Source organism: Pantherophis guttatus, chromosome 6 (genome assembly GCF_059756535.1).
Source record: "Pantherophis guttatus breed Tessera chromosome 6, ASM5975653v1, whole genome shotgun sequence".
Lineage (NCBI taxonomy): Eukaryota > Metazoa > Chordata > Lepidosauria > Squamata > Colubridae > Pantherophis > Pantherophis guttatus.
The window spans coordinates 5,562,392-5,581,579 of record NC_142068.1 but is presented as its reverse complement, the minus strand read 5'-3'; the positions used below and the strand labels follow the sequence as shown (position 1 = coordinate 5,581,579).

Sequence of the window (19,188 nt, the reverse complement as noted above, 5' to 3'; positions counted from 1 at the left end):
TAGCAAACCAGTTATCTAATTTTAGGTTCTATTTAATTGGGTCAAAACTATGTTATAATAATAATTTCAATTAGCAATTTTATGATGCTTGTGTATCTATATTTTTCTTGACTGTACACCGCCTTGAGTCCTAGGGGAGAAAGGCGGTATAGAAATAAATAAATAAACAAACAAACAAACCAGTTGATCCCTGCTTCTGCGGACCACACGATCCCTCCCGAGGGAGATCCCCTGGCCAGATCCAAGGAGGTGGATCCACCTCATGGGAGGATCCCCCTCAAGGCCTCCCCATCACGATGCGCTGGCTCTTCTTCCCCGTCTCTCTGCCATCCCGAGGCTGAACTCCGGTCAGGGGGAGCGACGGGATCAATAAAAGCCCCGGGCTGGGCCCAGCTCGAGGCTCCCGCCCAACGGGCGGCCAAGGCGGGCGTCGAAAGGCCGCTCGGGCCTCCACGCGCCGCTCTCGGGCGCCGCCCAGCGCCTCCTCCTTCTTCTTCTCCTCCTGCCGCACGCAGCGCGCCCCGCTCGGGGCAGGCCGGCTGGGCCTCGCCTCTTCCTGGCGCCGGCGAGCGGCTTCCCGGGCGGCCTGGGTGAGTCGTCGTCGGCCGCCGCCGCCGCCGGGCCTCCCGCGCCCGCCCATGGATTTTACTTAGGCCCCATGGCGGCCCCCGAGACCCTCCCGGACGTGGCCTCGGCCTCCAGCGCCTCGCTTTTCCGCCTCAGGCACCTCCGCCTCGGGCTGGACCTGCGGCCCGAAGCCCGCGCCCTGGCCGGCTGCCTGGTGCTGGAGCTGTGCGCCCGGCCGACGCCCGGCGGGGCCCAACCTGAGGCGGCCGAGGACGAGCGGCGGCCTCGCCGACCTCGCGTCCTGGTTTTGGACACGCACCCGGCCGTGCGGGTGGCCTCGGTGGCTTTCCGGGCCTGCCCGGCCGGCGAGACCCGCTGCGGCTTCGTCTTCTCGAGCGGCGCGGAAGGCGAGCCGGGCCGGCCTGCTTTTCTTCTTCCGCCGCCGCCCGCCCGCCCGTCGTCGTCGTCGTCGTCGGCTCCCGCGGGCCACCCGCACCCGCACTGCCCGCTCAGCACCGCCAGCGCACTTTCGGCCTTCGGGCAGGCGCCGCCCGAAGGGGACCGGCCGGGTTTGGAGTCTCTACGGGACGTCCCCCCGTCGTGGGGCGAGCCTCCGCCGGCCGGGCCTTGGGCCTGCGCCCCGCTGGAGAGCGCCGAGGTTCCCGCGCCGCCCTTGCCCGCCTTCCCTCGCTCGGCGCCCTGCCCGCTTTTCTTCCGCGTGGATCCCTTCACCGACTACGGCTCGGCGCTCAGCATCTCCCTGCCGGCTTCGCTGGAGCCGCAGCGGCCCTTCCAGATCATCGTCCGCTACACCACCGTGGATGCCCCCGCGGTAAGTGGGGAGGCCCGGGGGGGGGGGCTGGTTTCAGCCGAGGACCGAGCGGGGCCTTTCAAGGATAAGAGGTTCAGGGGGTCCCCAAAACCCATTGAAAGGCTCCCCGAAGGCAGATCAATCAATGCTTTAAAAAGGAGGACCAGGGGTTGTCATGAATAGAATAGAAATAGGAATAGAATAGAAAATATGGAATAGAATAGGAATAGAAAATTAGAATAGAATAGAATAGAATAGAAAATATGGAATAGGAATAGAAATAGGAATAGAATAGAATAGAATAGAAAATATGGAATAGAATAGAAAATATGGAATAGAATAGAATAGAATAGAAAATGAATAGAATAGGAATAGAAAATTAGAATAGAATAGAATAGAATAGAAAATATGGAATAGGAATAGAAATAGGAATAGAATAGAATAGAATAGAAAATATGGAATAGAATAGAAAATATGGAATAGAATAGAATAGAATAGAAAATGAATAGAATAGGAATAGAAAATTAGAATAGAATAGAATAGAATAGAATAGAAAATATGGAATAGGAATAGAAATAGGAATAGAATAGAATTGAAAATATGGAATAGAATAGAATAGAAAATATGGAATGGAATAGGAATAGAAATAGGAATAGAATAGAATAGAAGAATAGAATAGAATAGAACAGAACAGAATAGAATAGAAGAATAGAATAGAATAGAAATAGAAAATATGGAATAGGAATAGAATAGAATAGAATAGAATAGAATAGAATAGAAAATATGGAATAGAATAGAATAGAATAGAATAGAATAGAATAGAATAGAATGTTTTATTGGCCAACTGTGATTGGACACAGGAAGGAATTTGTCTTAGGTGTAAATGCTCTCGTGTACATAAAGGGAAAAAAAATCAAATCTATTCATCAAGAATAAAAAGATACAACACTTAGTGATAGTCATAGGTTACTAATAAGCTATCAAATCGTACTAGGAAACAAGTAAAAACAATACCAGCAACATGGTTATAGTCATAAGTGGGAAGAGATAGATACTAGTAAGGAAGAGAATAATAATAGTAATACGGTCTTAGTAAATTGTTTGATAGTGTTGTGGGAATTAGTTGTTAAGCAGAGTGATGGCATTCTGGGGGAGGGGAAAAAACTGTCCTTGTGTCTAGTTGTTCTGGTATGCAGTGCCCTATAGCCTCGTTTTGAATAGAATAGAATAGTGTTTTTTTTATTGGCCAAGTGTGATTGGACACACAAGGAAATTGTCTTTGGTGCATATGCTCTCATAAAAGAAAAGATATGTTCATCAAGAATCATAAGGTACAACACTTAATGATAGTCATAGGGTACAAATTAGCAATCAGGAAACAATATCAATATAAATCGTAAGGATACAAGCAACAAAATTATAGTCATACCTTCATAAGTGGAAGGAGATGGGTAGTGGGAACGATGAGAAGATTAATAGTAGTGCAGACTTAGTAAATAGTTTGACAGTGTTGAGGGAATTTGTTTAGCAGAGTGATGGCATTCGGAGGGAAAAATTGTCCTTGTGTCTAGTTGTTCTGGTGTGCAGTGCCCTATAGCTTCGTTTTGAGGGTAGGAGTTGAAACAATTTATGTCCAGGATGTGATAGCAGTGTTGTAATATTTGGGGGGGCTGCCACAAAGAAAAGAGGATCAACTTATTCCCCAAAGCACCTGAAGGCAGGACAAGAAGCAATGAATCAAGGAGAGAAGCAACCTAGAACTAAGGACAAATTTCCTAACAGTGAGGACTATTTTTATATACATACATACATACATACATACATACATACATACATACATACATATTCATATTCATATTCTTACTTTTTTCTTTCTACTTTTTCTTTCTGCCTCCAGATTTATATATATAAATTTGGAGGCAATATATATATATATTGCCTCCAGAAATTGTGGTGCTCCAACATTGGAGGTTTTTAAGAAGAGGTTGGACAAGCATTTGTCTGAAATGCTATAGGGCAGCGGTCACCACTGGTGCTCCGCGAGAAAATTTTGGCGGTCCGCAGAAAAATTATTTGCATTTTTTATATTGCACTAAATACGATTTCTTTTTAAAAATTCATATTAGCGGTCCTCGGGATGTAAAATTATGAATTTAGCGGTCCTTGAGGTCCGAAAGGTTGGTGACCCCTGCTATAAGGGGCTCCTGCTTTGAGCACGGGGGTTGAACTAGAAAACCACTTCCCAAGCAAGTGAGAATGTCCCTGCCAACTTGGTTATTTTGATATCCTGTTAAGGACTAGGGGGGACATGATGGCAGCGTTCCAATATTTGAGAGGCTGCCACAAAGATGAAGGGGTTAACCTATTTTCCAGAGCACTTGAAGGTAGGACATGAAGCAATGGATGGAAACTAATCAAGGAGAGAAGCAACCTAGAACTAAGGAGGAATTTCCTGGCAGTGAGAACAATTAACCAGTGGAAAGACTTGGCCTCCAGAAGTTGTGGGTGCTCCAACACTGGAAGCTTTTAAGAAGAGATTGGACAGCCATTTTGTCTGGAATATGGCATATAGGGTCTCATTCTTGTGTAGGAAGTTGGACTAGAAGACCTCCAAGGTCCCTTGCATCTCCGTTAATTCTGTTAAGGACTAGGGGACACATGATAGCAGTGTTCTAATATTTAATAATATTTTTTTTATTTATTTAAAGAAAACTTCTCAGAGTTCTTTCAAAAGTGGCCGGGATGACTTAGCAAAATTGACTTGGATTTGCAAAAAGTTCTTTATGAATTCTCTCACCCTCAGCAAACTTGGTTATCAAGGGAGAAAAGGGTAAATACTTCCTTTTGTATAAAGGTCAGAAAACACACAATAGGAGGAAAAAAAAAAAATTGGCCCACATCCAGGGATGTCAAAACCAAATTGCAACGTAAACTGGACAGAATGGAAGACTGGGCTGAGAGGGGCAAGGGTAGTCCTCGATTTACGACCACATTTTAGCCTAAAATTTCTGTTGCTAAGCGAGACATTAAGTGAGTTTTGCCCCATTTTGTGACCTTTCTTATCACATTTATTTATTGGTTCAATTTATATACCGCCCTTCTCCGGAGACTTAAGAGTGGCTTATAATGCGTTAAGCAATAGCCTTCATACTTTTGTATATACCTGCTTAGTAGGGCTTTCGGGCCCCCCTAAGCGGTGTTCTTTTTTTAATACAAAGTCAGCTTATTGCCCCCACAATCCAGGTCCTCATTTTACCTACCTCAGAAGGATGGAAGGCTGAGTCAACCTTGAGCCTGGTGAGATTTGAACTCGCAGTAATTGCAGGCAGCTGGCAGCTAAGTGCTACTTAACAGCACTTTAGTCCGCTGCACCACCAAGGCTCTTTTCTTACCTGAATCACTGCAGTTAATTTAGTAACATGGTTATTAGAAGGTTGCAAAAGGGGATCACATGACCCCGGGATATGGCAACCGTCATAAATATGAGCCAGTTGCCAAGGGTCTGAATTTTGATCACATGACCACACGGACGCTGCAGTAAGTCGTAAGTGTGACAAATGATCATAGGTCTCTTTTTCACTGCTGTCGTAACTTCGAGCAGTCACTTAATGTATAGTTGTAAGTTGAGAATTGCCTGTATTTCAGCAGGGAGAAATATATTGTATTTAGGGAAGAACAAAAATTATTCTCTACATATTGCTACCCTGTTTCCCCCAAAATAAGACCTCCCCTGATAATAAGCCCAATCGGGCTTTTGAGCGCATGGCAATAAGGCCAAGCGCTTATTTCAGGGTTCAAAAAAATATAAGACAGGGTCTTATTTTCAGGGAAACACGGTATTCTTTTTCCCCAGAGAATTTCACTATACAGTAGTGGCCAAAATTGTGGAAACCTTTTGGGAAAAGTGTATTATTGAGGTTTGATGGCTAAAAACACCACTTTTTTTTTGGAGTTTCAAGAGAATCCTATTCCACTGCTGGAATGGCCTGGGACCTTAACGCAATTAAAAATCTATGGAGCCGACTAAGGAAACTTGTTAGTCAGAAGCGACCCAGCAATAAACCCCAGTTAATAGAAGCCATCATTCAACCTTGGTTTCACATTAGAACAGCTGCAAAACTAAAAGATTTGGTTCACTCCATGGGAAGACGTTGTAAGGCCATAATTCATGCTAAAGGTTACTCAGCTAAGTATTAACTGACGTGGTGATCATTTTTGTATATCCCGTTTTTTCTATGGGGATAATTTTTGTATATCTTGTTTTTTCTACGTTTCACTTTTCTTCTTTATATTGGATCTGCTATTCTAATAGAAAATCCTTCATGAAAGTTATTGCATTACATTCTTGATTAAATTATCTTTCCATTGATATATAATTTTATGGTACTACTCCCCCCCCCAAAAAAGTGGTGTTATTAGCTAGTTTTAGAAAATACACTTTTCCCAGAAGGTTTCCACAATTTTGGCCACTACTGTAGTTTAATTCTGTTTTGTCAGCAATGTCTGGCCAGTCTTTCTACTCAATTTCCCATTCTTCCAGATGGTTTTATGGATAGATATAAATATTCTTGTTTCTTCAGATAAATTATTTTGGTATTGGCTGAGCATCTGATCCTTGGAACAACAGATGGAACAAACTGATGGAAGTTATTTGGAGAAAGCTTTTCCATCATTGCATTTTTTCCCCCATAACTCAGGGAGTGAACACAGGTAGTCCTCGACTTACGACCACAATTGAGCCCAAAATTCCCGTTACTACGCAAGTGAGTTCCAATCCATGTTACGACCTTTCTTGCCACGGTTGTTAAGTGAACCACTGCAGTTGTCCAGTTAGTAACACGGTTGTTAGGAGAATCTGGCTTCCCCATTGAACAAGACAATTTGTTCAGTAAATTTGGCCTCATTTTGTGACCTTCCTTACCACCGTTGTTAAGTGAATCCCTGCAGTCATTAAATTAGTAACCCGGCTGTAAAGTGACTCTGGCTTCCCACCCCCACTATTGACAGCTTGTCAGAAGGTGGCAAAAGGGGATGACGTGGCCCCGGGACACTGTGAACCGTCATAAATATGAGCCAAGCATCTGAATTTTGATCACATGACCTTGGGGATGCTGCAACAGTTGTGTGAAAAAACGGTCATAAGCCACTTTTTTCAGTGCTGTTGTTAACTTCGACCGGTCATTAAACAAATAGCTGTAAGTCGAGGATTGCCTGTATTCAGTTGCTGTAAGTTGCTTCTCCGTCTAACATACTTTCTCACTAATATTTGATTGCATGTAAGCATAGGAGTAAAATCCTCCTTCAATTAGGTAAAATGTTGTGGTTATGTGTAACATTTGCTTGTTGAGATATACCGTATTTTTCGGAGTATAAGACGCACCGGAGTATAAGACGCACCTACCTTTTTGGGTGAGGAAAAGAAGAAAAAAATAAATCTCCCTCTGCCTCTGAGCAATTTTGCCTCCTTACAGCAAACAGCCTGCTTTACTTTCATTTATGTTTTCAGCATAGCTTGATTAGCACATGGGGGAAAAAAAACTGCTCCAGCAATTTACCTCTTTGCAGCAAGCAGCAGAGCCCTGCGCAAAACAGCTGAGAGCAAATCAGCTGAGAGTCGGGAGGCCGATCCAATCAACTTGTGCTAATTAGGCTGTGTTGAAGCTGAAAGGAGCTGCTTTTTCTTGCTGTTTGCTTGCAAGGAGGCAGAGGCCAAAGGGTGGGGGCCAGTGGGTACACCAAATACACATTTGGTGTATAAGACACACCTAAATTTTTACCCCCTTTTAGGGGGGAAAAAGGTGCGTCTTATACTCCAAAAAATATGGTAATTCAATGCAAAAGAAAACAACATCCCTTGTTTTAGTGAAGCATTAGATGTCCCTGAAAATCGGGGCAGTAAATAATTTGAATTAATAACACCAATCATAATTTAATAAATAAATGTGTTCAGATTCAGACAGCTTTTACACAGACGAACGGATGGCTGTGTGATGGTCAATTTCCATTTGGGATGGACTGTTATTTGGCATTCACTGTCATGTCCTTCTCTGTTAGGCGATGGCATTTTATCCATCCTGTTTGAAGTAGTTTATATAGGTGCATTAAAAATAGAATTTCATGGAACGGCATGCCACCGTTTTAAAATACGCCAGCCTTGGCCAGACTTACTATTCTCTCTTGTCTAGGAGATCAAAGAGGCTGGCCAGAGGTGGCATATTTTAAAGGTGGTGGCATATTGTTCCATGCAATTCTATTTTTAATGCATCTGTATCCGTGTTTCTTTAGGTTGTCAGCTTTCAGATGGGTGGACTTCAATTCCCAGAATTCCCCAGCCAGCCACCGGTCTATATTATCTCCTTCAGGCAGGACTTTCCAATACAAAGAATATATTTCGAGGTTAGTTTTAGAGAGGGTCTTTAAACTGAGGCAGGGAGGTGCGCTTGCATAATGTTTTTAATTCTTAAATGTTTTTATAATGATTTTTTAAAATGTATTGTGAGCCGCCTGACTCTTCGGAGAGGGGTGGCATATAAATTGAATAAATTAAATTAAATTAAATTAAATTAAATTAAATTAAATTAAATTAAATAATTAAATTAAATTAAATTAAATTAAATTAAATTAAATTAAATTAAATTAAATTAAATTAAATTAAATTAAATGGCTGTTTGATCTAGCTATAAAATTACCGTATTTTTTGGACTATAAGATGCACTTAGATTTACAGGAGGAAAACAAGGGGAAAAAAGTTTTTGGCCTCTGCGTGTCGCATTTTCGCCGTCCCCGGCCCCCAGGTGCACATCCCCTGGCACACACCCCGTTTTCACCAAAAAGGGGTCTGTTTTTGGCCTGCAGAGCAGTGGTGAAATGTGAAATTTGTTACTACCGGTTCTGTGGGCGTGGCTTGGGGGGGTGGGGTAATGTGACTAGTGGACGTGGCCAACTTTTTCTTTTACTTTTTTAAAGCATATTTTTACAACCTATTCGGGCGAATGGGTTGTAAAAAAATGCTTTTAAAAGGTTAAAAAAAGGCCCTTGACGATCACAGCTGTAGCACGTGATCGTCAGAGCCTTTTTTTTAAACCTTTTAAAAGCAGGAAGTAACGACACCCGGGCGGATGGGCGGAGCCTCACACCGCCATCGCTACCAGTTCTCCGAACTACCTGCCACAATCGCTATCGCCTGATCCGGTCCGAACCGGGAGCATTTCACCCCTGCTACAGAGTGCTTCTGGGGGCCGGGGAGGGCAAAAATGCGACACGCGGAGGATTCAGGAGCCCAAAAACATGCCTGTTTTTGGCAAAAATGGGCCCAGTTTTGGTGAAAAGGGGACGTGTGGATCACTGCGGAGTGCTTCTGGGGGCCGGGGAGGGCGAAAACGTGATGCACGGAGGGTTTGGGAGCCCCAAAACAGGCCCATATTCAATCTATAAGAAATTTTCACCCACTTTTGTGTGTGTGTGTGGGGAAAGTGTGTCTTATACTCCGAAAAATACGGTAATAAAGTCCCATATCTGTCTATCTATCATCTATCTATCTATCTATATTATTATTATTATTATTATTATTATTATTATTATTATTATTATTTATTCATATTTCTATGCCGCCCATTCTCTGAGGACTCTGGGCGGCTTACAGCAAAGACAGTGTACTAAATAGCATATTGCCCTCAACAATCTGGGTCCTCATTTTACCCACCTTGGAAGGATGGAAGGCTGAGTCAACCTTGAGCCGGTGAGATTTGATCCGCTGATCTGCTGAACTAGCAGTCAGCTGAAGTAGCTGCAGTGCTGCACTCTAACCACTGCGCCACCTCGGCACCTGTTAAAGCAGAAAGCTCTTGTTAGGGAAAGAAAGAGTGACTTTAGGAAGCAGTTGCATTTTAAATGCAGAAAAAAAAAAGCAAATCTGAGTTGGGTCTTATACCAAAAATACCCCGTGCAGGTAGTCCTCGACTTACAGTCATTCATTTAGTGACTGTTCAAAGTTAACCACAGCAATGAAAAAACTGACGACCATTTTTCACACTTATCACCATTGCAGCATCCCCCATGGTTACGTCATCAAAATTGGCAACTGGCAGGTACTTATGCCAGTTGCAATGTTTCGGGGTCTTTTGCAACCCTTCTGATAAGGAAAGTCAATGGGGAAACCGGACATGAGCCCTGGAGGCCATTTTTTTTCCCTTTAGATCTTCAGGGCTTGGAGGATGGACATGCTGTGGGAACGGGGGGGGGGGGGAGGTTAGATGGCGATGGGGTGAGATGCATAGCCATAACAACTTCTTGCACTGGGAGTCAAGGATGTTCAGACTGCAGCTGGAGAGACGTGACTGGGAAACTACTCCAGTGAAGATGGTGACCTGATTGGACCATGTGATGGACATGTGGGTGCAGGGGAAGGAGCTTTGACTTTCCTATGTGTGGGGAAAACCCGGGAGACTTCAGATTCGGCTTTTCCCAGATGTGCCAATATGACATCTCTAATAAAATGGAACTTTGAGGAAATGCCTGCCCCTTTGTTGGGGGTGTTACTTGAAACCCTGACACCAGATTCACTTAACAACCGTGTTACCAACTTAACAACTGCAGTAGTAAGACAGGCCATAAAATGGAGGAAAAACGCACGTCGTAACTATCTTATTTAGCCACAGAAACGTTGGGCTCAATTGTGGTCATAAGTCGAGGACTACCTAAACCAGAGATTTTTAAACTGTTTTGGAGAACGCCACTCTCCAAAATGACAGACGAACCCCCTTTTAAAAAAAAGTTTGAAAGAAATGCATGCTATGAACTTCTTTCCCTCTTTTGACTTGTTTTTCTGACTTTATCTCTCCAGCAAAAAGTGCTTTAAAATGGGAAAATTCATACTTTTTTTTTCTCGGTTACCAGTTCCTGGACAGATATAGTGAGTGATGCTGACATGTACAATATTGTGAATATTGTACATTTTGGGTGAAAGCTTAAGACAGAGTTGAATTTCCTTCTCTTGTTTTCCTAACATCCAGCCTTTCATTTGTCCTTCTGAACTTTGCATCCTACAGGTAGTCCTCGACTTATGACCGCAGTTGAGCCCAACATTGATGTTGCTAAGTGAGACATTTGTCAGGGGAGTTTCGCCCCATTTTGCGACTTCTCTTGCCACGTTTGTTAAGTGAATCACTGCAGTTGTTAAGTTAGTAACACGGTTGTTAAGTGAACCTGGCTTCTCCACTGACTTTGCTGGTCAAGAAGGTCGCAAAAGGTAAATCACATGACCTCGGGACGCTGCGACCGTCATAAACATGAATCCGTTGCCAAGCATCCAAATGTAAATCGCGTGACTACGGGGGATGCTGCAGTGGTCATAAGAGTTGAAAAAAACGGTCATAAGTCACCTTTTCTCAGTGCCATTGAATGGTCACTAAATGAACTGTCGTAAGTCGAGGACTACCTGTATTTCTTCCTGTGAAAGGGTATCAGGGTGCCTTTTGTGTACGTGGGGAAGATGGGCTGTAACCAGGGATGGGATTCAAATAATTTAATAACCGGTTCTCTGCCCTAATGACTGGCTGGTGTTCTGTCCCCGTCTCACACACGCACACAAACATATAGCCAGGGGTTAAATAAAACTGGCAGACAACAAATTCTTTCGATAAGAGGATTGGCAGCAACCCAGTAGCTGCTTGCCAAGAACTTTACTCATAGAGGGAGGGGTTGCTCCTCCGACAGATAAACCCAAACAAGATACAGCAAGAATTGTCAAGTCCAGTCCGTATTAAATCCAAGTCAGATAACGTTGTTTCAAAGATACAATGTGACTCGCTAGTAGTTAGTTTTGTCCGTCACAGAGCCTGAACGGCCACCTCACCCCCTTTTATCCCCTGTGTGGTGTGGTCCAGTGACTCAGCTTAATTTCTGGCACGCCTCCTTTTCTGCTGCGTGCGCTTGTCTCTCCGACGCTGGCGTGGATCCAGCCAAGACTTATCTCCGTCACTGTCTGACTGCGAGGAAATACCTGGCTCCTGGCCAATCTCTTCTCCTACGGGAGACACCTGAGGCATTGCCAGAGAGGAGGGTCCTGGAGAGGGAGGCCTGGCCAACTCCTCTCCTTCATGTTCGGAGCCTTCTCCCTCCGATAAGTTGGCCTCGGGGGTCGGAGTCACAACAGCTGGGTAGGCATGGCCAGAGTGGGCGTGGCCAGGGGGTGTGACAGGCAGCACTCGGCCTCCTGCACCCCCTGGAAGCAAAATTGGGCAGGGGGAGGGGAGGCACCTCACTCCCCCCCGCACCCGATTTTGGGCCTAGTAGGCCTCCTTGCAGCCTCCTGGGAGCACAAACTGGCCACGGGGGCCCACGCCACCCCCCCCCCCCACTCCATTTTGGGCCTAGTAGGCCTCCCTGCACTTACTTGGGAGCCAAAATGGGGCACGTAGGGACTCCTGGAAGGGGCGGGATGGGGAGGGGTGAGGCCAGCCAGCAATTTAACTGCCGGTTCGCCTGAATTGGCTGAATCCCACCACTGGCTGTAACCCTGGAAGACCCATTCCACACTTTCATGAATCAGACTAACTTGCCTTCAATGATCTCAACAGAAATGAAGATTTTATGTAAGGTTGCCTTTCCCAAATGGTTACCCCCCCCCCCCAGGTGGACTAAAATCCCCATTGTTCCCAGCCAGCCAGCCCTTCTTGAGCTAAAATCCCATAGCACTTTTGGCTGGGATGATATTCGAGGATACAAGTACAATAGCAGTACGGGTAGTCCTTGACCTGCAACCGTTCATTTAGTGACTGCTCGAAGTTACAACGGCAATGAAAAAAGTGGCTCATGACCGCTTTTCCCACTTAACAACCGTTGTAGAATTCCCACGGTCATGTGATCAAAATTCAGAGTCTGGGCAACTGACTCCTATTTATGACGGTTGCAGTGTACCGTGGCCACGTTGATCCCCTTTTTGCGACCGTCTTGACACACAAAGTCAATGGGGAAGCCCAGATTCACTTAACAACCGTTTTACTAACTCTGTTGCTGCAGTAATTCACTTAACAACTGTGGCAAAAAAGGTGTTAAAATGTGGCTCACTTAGCAACAGAAATTTGGGGTTTCCTGGTGGCCATAAGTCGAAGACCATCTGTTTGATCTATTCGTCGTTGCTTTTTTTTCCCCTTATCTATTCCTTCTGTCAGATCTGGTGGCTGGATCCTGAGCTCACCTACGGCAACTCTAAGCCATTTGTTTTCACCCAAGGCCATTCGGTATGCAACCGCTCCTTCTTCCCTTGTTTTGACACGCCGGCTGTGAAATGCACTTACTCCGCGGTCGTCAAGGTAAGACATTTTCCTCGCCCCAGAATCTCAGAAGAATCAAACCTGAACCTCATGTTTTGTAACTGCCAGAATTCAGCTTTTGAACTCCGCTTGTGATTCCAGAAGCTCTTACAACCAGGTGTTTATTTTCCCCCTCCATGAAAATCTTAATCCCCTTTCTGAATCATCTCCCTCGTTGGTCATCACTTCCGTCCAAGGCCTTTACGCGTGACTTGGCCAAGCAAGCTGTGCAAAACCCAGCCATTGAGTACCAAAGACCATGGTAGAGAGCATCCTTCCTCACACATGCTTTCAGATTCAATGGCTCTTTTGTGATTACAGTAGTGGCCAAAATTTATTTATTTATTTATTATATTTCTATACCGCCTTTCTCCCGTAGGACTCAAGGCGGTGTACAGTCAAGAAAAATATAGACACACAAACATCATAAAATTGCTAATTAAAATTATTATTATAACATAGTTTGGCCCAATGAAATAGAACCTAAAATTAGATAACATTTTAAAAACATTCACATGTTCATATGTTTAGCCCCGCCTGTTGGAACATCAGGGTTTTGAGGGCACGGCGGAAAGCACGGAGCTCAGAGATATTTCGTATCTCACGGGGCAGTTCATTCCAAAGGGTTGGAGCCCCCACAGAGAAGGCCCTCCCCATGGGAGTCGCCAGTCGGCATAATTTGACTGACGGTACCCTGAGTAGTCCCTCCCTGTGAGAACGAACTGGTCGGTGGGAGGCTATTGGTGGCAAAAGAATTGTGGAAACCTTCTGGGAAAAGTGTATTTTCTAAAACTAGCTAATACCACCACTTTTTTTGGGGAGTAATAAAATAAAATTATATATCAATGGAAAGATAATTTAATCAAGAATGTCATGTGATAACTTTTATGAAGGATTTGCTATTAGATTAGCAGGTACAGTATATAGAAGAAAAGTGAAACACGTAGAAAAAACGAGATATACAAAAATTATCACCATGTCAGTGAATACTTAGTTGGGTAACCTTTAGCATGAATGATGGCCTTACAACGTCTTTCTATGGAATGAACCAAGTCTTCTGCAGCTGTTATCATGTGAAACCAAGATTGAATGATGGCTTCTATTAACTGGGTTTTATTGCTGGGTCGCTTCTGACTAACAAGTTTCCTTAGTCGGCTCCATCGATTTTCAATTGGGTTAAGGTCCCAGGCCATTCCAGCAGTGGAATAGGATTATCTTGAAACTCCAAAAAAAAAGGGATGTTATTAGCCCTTCAAACTTCAAAAATACACTTTTCTCAAAAGGTTTCCACAATTTTGGCCACTACTGTAATCACTGCACAGCCTGGGATAGCCATTCTGTGAACAGGCCAGCTTGTTCCTTCCAGTAATTTAATTTAATTTAATTAATTAAATTTATATGCCGCCCCTCTCCGAAGACTCAGCCTCAGAATGTCAAATGCCACCGTTGAAGACTCTGATCCCAGAGAGGCTGTGGGATGCATTTTAGGATTGCACATGGGGTTTGAGCATCGTGAACATCGCACAACTGATGCGGAAGCGTGCTTTCTTCAGGACAGAATTTAGGTTGCCAGGACGTGTGGTCGAAATCATGCTTTTTTTTAAAAAAAAAAAATTATTTATATGCTACCCTTCTCCGGAAACTCAGGGCGGCTTACAATGTGCTAAGCAATAACCTTCATACTTTTGTATATTTATACAAAGTCAGCTTATTGCCCCCACAAACTGGGTCCTCATTTCACCTACCTTAGAAAGGATGGAAGGCTGAGTCAACCTTGAGTCTTGGCGAGATTCGAACTTACAGTAATTGCAGGCAGCTGGTGTTAATAACAGTCTGCTTTAGTCTGCTGCGCCACCAGGCTTTTAGAGTAGAGGTGATGGATATTCCTCAGACTTTACCTCAGGCGTGGGGAACCAGGGTCCCTTCGACTTCAACATAAGAGGCTCTGGAATTCTGGGTGTTGAAGTCCACAAGTCATAAAGGGAGCTATGGTCCCCCCACCTCGGCTTTAGTTGCTCCTTAGAAGATCGAGACTAGAGGGGGACCTGATAGCTGTGTTCCAGTATTTGAGGGGCTGCCAAAAAGAAGAAGAGGGGGTCAACCTATTCTCCAAAGCGTCAGAAGGCAAGACAAGAAACAATGAGTGGAAACTAATCAAGGAGAGAAGCAACCTGGAATTAAGGAGAAAGTTCTTAACAATCAACCAGTGGAACAGACATTGCCTCCAGAAGTTGTCTGTGCTCCATCACTGGAGGTTTTTAAGAAGAGATTTGTCTGGAACGGTAGAAATATCCTCCTTGAGCAGTGGGGTGAACTAAAAGACCTCCAACTTCCCTTTCAACTCTTATTATTCTGTTTCTCTTTTCCTTTTTTTAAACAGGCCCCTGCAGGTATGCAGGTGTTAATGAGCGCCACCCAAAGTTCCTATGAGGAAGAAGAGGGGGTATACCAGTTCTACATGGAGTACCCCATTCCCGCTTACCTGGTGGCTCTGGTGGCCGGGGATCTTGTCGCCGCAGAGGTTGGTCCTAGGTAAGGCAGTCTTATCTGATTTAGCAGGGTTGATGGAAGGCTGGTGGTGTGACCCAGGCTTATTGAGTCATTACAAGACACAATTAGTCCCAAAAAAACCTATTTTATTGTAACAACTGAGTCCAAATTAGTTGCAACAAAAGTCCTTCGGGATAATCACCAACCTTTATCTCCTTTGACACCCTGCCAAAGGCCTTACTTGGCAAAGCCCCACGGAGTTCAGAAACAAAGAGGAGATGCCGACTGGAAACAGAGTTAGCAACGTTGCTTTCCTGCAAAAGGCCCAAGTGCCTTTGTTTTTCTTTTAAGGCTTACGGGAGGGGCCAATCATCTCCTGGCCTTACTCCCGAGTCGTCCCTTTTGCTTTAGCTGCTCTTGCCTTCTGGCAGCTCTGTTGGAGAGGCTGGAAATCCACAACAACTTGTGGAAAGCCATACAGGGAATCCTTGAGTTACAAGTGCAATTCGGATCAGAATTGCCATCACTAAACAAGGCGGTTGTAAAGTACAGGTAGTCCTCAACTTACGACCACAGTTGAGGCCAAAATTGATGTTTGTAAGTGAGACATTCATTAACTGAGTTTTGCCCCATTTTACGACTTTTCCTGCCACACGGTGGTTCTATGAATCTGGCTTCCCTATTGACTTTGCTTGTCAGAAAATCACAAGAGGGGCGTTGCAACCATCATAAATGTGAGTCAGTTGTCCAGCGTCCAAATGTAACCATGGGGATGCTCCATCGGTCATAAGTGTGAAAAATGGTCATAAGTCACTTTTTTCAGTGCCGTTGTAACTTCGAACGGTCACTAGGCGAACGGTTGTAAGTCGAGGACTACCTGTATTGCAATCATGAACTTTCTTTAAAGTATGCAATTAGGTGTTCGAATAGAATAGAATAGAATAACAGAGTTGGAAGGGACCTTGGAGGTCTTCTAGTCCAACCCCCTGCTTAGGCAGGAAACCCTACACCACTTCAGACAAATGGTTATCTAATCTCTTCTTAAAAGCTTCCAGTGTTGGAGCATTCACAACCTCGGGAGGCAAGTAGTTCCACTGATTAATTGTTCTAACTGCCAGGAAATTTCTCCTTAGTTCTAAGTTGCTTCTCTCCTTGATTAGTTTCCACACATTGCTTCTTGTCCTTACGCTCAGATGCTTTGGAGAATAGCTTGACTTCCTCTTCTTTGGGGCAGCCCCTGAGATATTGGATGACTGCTATCATGTCTCCCCTAGTCCTTCTTTTCATCAAACTAGACATACCCAGTTCCTGCAACCGATCTTCATATATTTTAGCCTCCAGTCCCCTAATCATCTTTGTTGCTCTTCTCTGCACTCTTTCCAGAGTCTCAACATCTTTTTTACATCATGGCAACCAAAACTGGATGCAGTATTTCAAGTGTGGCTTTACCAAGGCATTATAAAGTGGTATTAACATTTCACGTGATCTTGATTCTATCCTTCTGTTGATGCAGCCCAGAACTGTGTTGGCTTTTTTGGCAGCTGCTGCACACGGCTGGCTCATTCTTAAATGGTTGTCCACTAGGACTCCAAGATCCCTCTCACTGTTAATTTGCACCTCCACCGCAAGGAATGCCAAATTCGTGCTAGGCCCAGTGTGAATTCTGTTGTTTTTCTGCTTTTCTTGCAAACAGGAGCAAAGTCTGGGCCGAGCCATGCCTATTGTCAACAGCCATCGGCAAACTCTCAGGTCGGGTGGAGCACTGGCTCAGCGCTGCAGAGAGCCTCTACGGTCCCTACATATGGGGCAGGTAAGCTCATTATAGCATGCATAGGTCTCAGCTGGGGCGAAAGGAACGGAATGCATGTCGGGAGTGGCAATTCTGTCCCTTCTTTGTTTGCGTTGTTGGAAGAAATGTCCATCTGGGTTCAGTTCCAAGTGGGAAGAAAGACATTGGAAACATGGAGGCTGATTGGAAAGATGGTTTAATGGTGGACAGGACCACATGGTTTGAAGTCCTGGGCAATCGAGCACATGGGTGAGAGAGAGAGAGTGAGATATATTTATACCCTCTCTTGGGCTTTGAATTTACTTCCTCTTCCTGTGAAAGAAATGTATTCTGATTGGTTGTCAGACTCCCATGGGGGCCATGCAGGAGTAACTTTGTAGGTTGTCTTGAGTCCCAGGCTTGGTTGAATCTTGCTGGGTGATGTAATGAAAGAGCTTTGAGCAATTCCTATTATTCATTCATTCATTCATTCATTCATTCATTCATTCATTCATTCATTTAATTGGTTCGATTTATATGCCGACCTTCTCCGGAGACTCAGGGCGGCTTACAATGCGTTAAGCAATAGCCGTCACACTTTTGTATATACCTGCTTAGTAGGGCTTTCGGGCCCCCCTAAGCGGTGTTCTTTTTTTATACAAAGTCAGCTTATTGCCCCCACAATCCGGGTCCTCATTTTCCTACCTCAGAAGGATGGATGGCTGAGTCAACCTTGAGCCTGGTGAGATTTGAACTCGCAGTAATTGCAGGCAGCTAAGTGCTACTTAACAGCACTTTAGTCTGCTGCGCCACCAAGGCTGTGCATTATGGCTTAATGGCTTTGTCTTGGTTTGGATCTTGATTGAGGGCTAATCCTATCACCCTGGAGCTGAAGCTCTTTTGTCTTGTAGATAAGCTGGCACCAAAATATCTGCTGGGGTCTGAGTTTCTGTGTCCCTATTTCTCTTTAAGGGGAAATATTCTGCCTTTTTAATATTTCCTAAAAATATTTCCTTTTTCTAGGAGGAAGGGTGGGGGCTAACGTTCCACAGGATGCAACTCCCAACGCAGGTTGAAAAAGGCAGAGCTTGTGTTGTGATGTGACGATACACATTTTGCTCTCTTGGTATCATCGTGGTGAGAGGCTGGAGACAGAATATTTCTTTATATATATTTACCCGTAGATTCATGAGTATTCATGCATGCCTAAGAATATAGATAATAACGAGGTTTTTTGCAGAAATGTTTTCTGCATTTAGTAGAGCGTGCATAAAAAGTTCATGGCATCTGGCCCCATCACTTCTTGGCAAATTGAAGGGAAAGAAATGGAAGAAATGGCTTTTATTTTCTTGGGCTTCAAGATCACTGCAAACGGCAACTGCAGCCATAAAATTAAACGTTCTTTCTTTGAAGACATTTCGCTTCTCATCCAAGAAGCTTCTTCAGCTCTGACGGGATGGTGAGGTCCAAGAAGGCTCCACGCCCATTTGCACCACTCAGGTGACCCTGAGGACACAGATTAACCTCCAAGTGGCCTCAAGCGCTCTCTAAAAGGATGCAAATGACCAACTGTCTGCAAGGAGTATAAATCCTTCCATTCCCCACCATCCAGTCAGAGCTGAAGAAGCTTCTTGGATGAGGAGCGAAACGTCTTCAAAAGAAAATCCAGAAAATCCAGTTGCCTCTTGAAAAAAGCACCTTTGGGACAATCATATTTCACATTTAGCCGCAAAACCTGTTTCTTCCTCTCATCTTAAGTTACTTGGTTAGGATTACTAACAGGATATAGAGGAGAGGCAGGTTCCATTGGATCATGAGTGATTCTTGACATGTAGCAATTGCTCTCCAATTACATTAACCTCCAGCCCTGATTTTTTAAACCCTTTTTTTCTTTCATGACAATTTTTAATACAGGTAGTCCTCCACTTTTAGCCATCCACTTAGTGACCGTTCGAAGTTACAATGGCACTGAAAAAAAAGTGACTTATGACAGCTTTTCACGGATTTGACGGTTTGCATCCTCTTGCAAACAGGAGCAAAGTTGCACATTTGGTCATGTGATCAAAATTCAGATGCTTGGCCACTGACTCATATTTATGACGGTTGCAGTGTCCCGGGGTCATGTGATCACCCTTTGCGACCTTCTGACAAGCAAAGTCAATGGGGAAGCCAGATTCACTTAACCGTGTTACTAAGTGGGGGTTTTTTTTGGTCAGGGCAACCTGGTCCACCCAAATACA

The 19,188-nt window shown here is 44.3% G+C and overlaps 1 protein-coding gene across 1 annotated transcript in view; it reads left to right on the top strand.

Moving 5' to 3' along the window:
- Positions 1-221: 221 nt before the first annotated feature.
- Positions 222-19,188, top strand: part of RNPEPL1 (arginyl aminopeptidase like 1) — a 38,142-nt gene continuing 19,175 nt past the window's right edge. The window contains exons 1-4 of the mRNA XM_060684965.2: positions 222-1,399; positions 12,550-12,690; positions 15,071-15,222; positions 16,874-16,990. Of these exons, the coding sequence (XP_060540948.2) occupies positions 659-1,399; positions 12,550-12,690; positions 15,071-15,222; positions 16,874-16,990 (1,151 nt within the window). The 5' untranslated portion in view covers positions 222-658. The remainder of the gene's footprint in view (positions 1,400-12,549; positions 12,691-15,070; positions 15,223-16,873; positions 16,991-19,188) is intronic.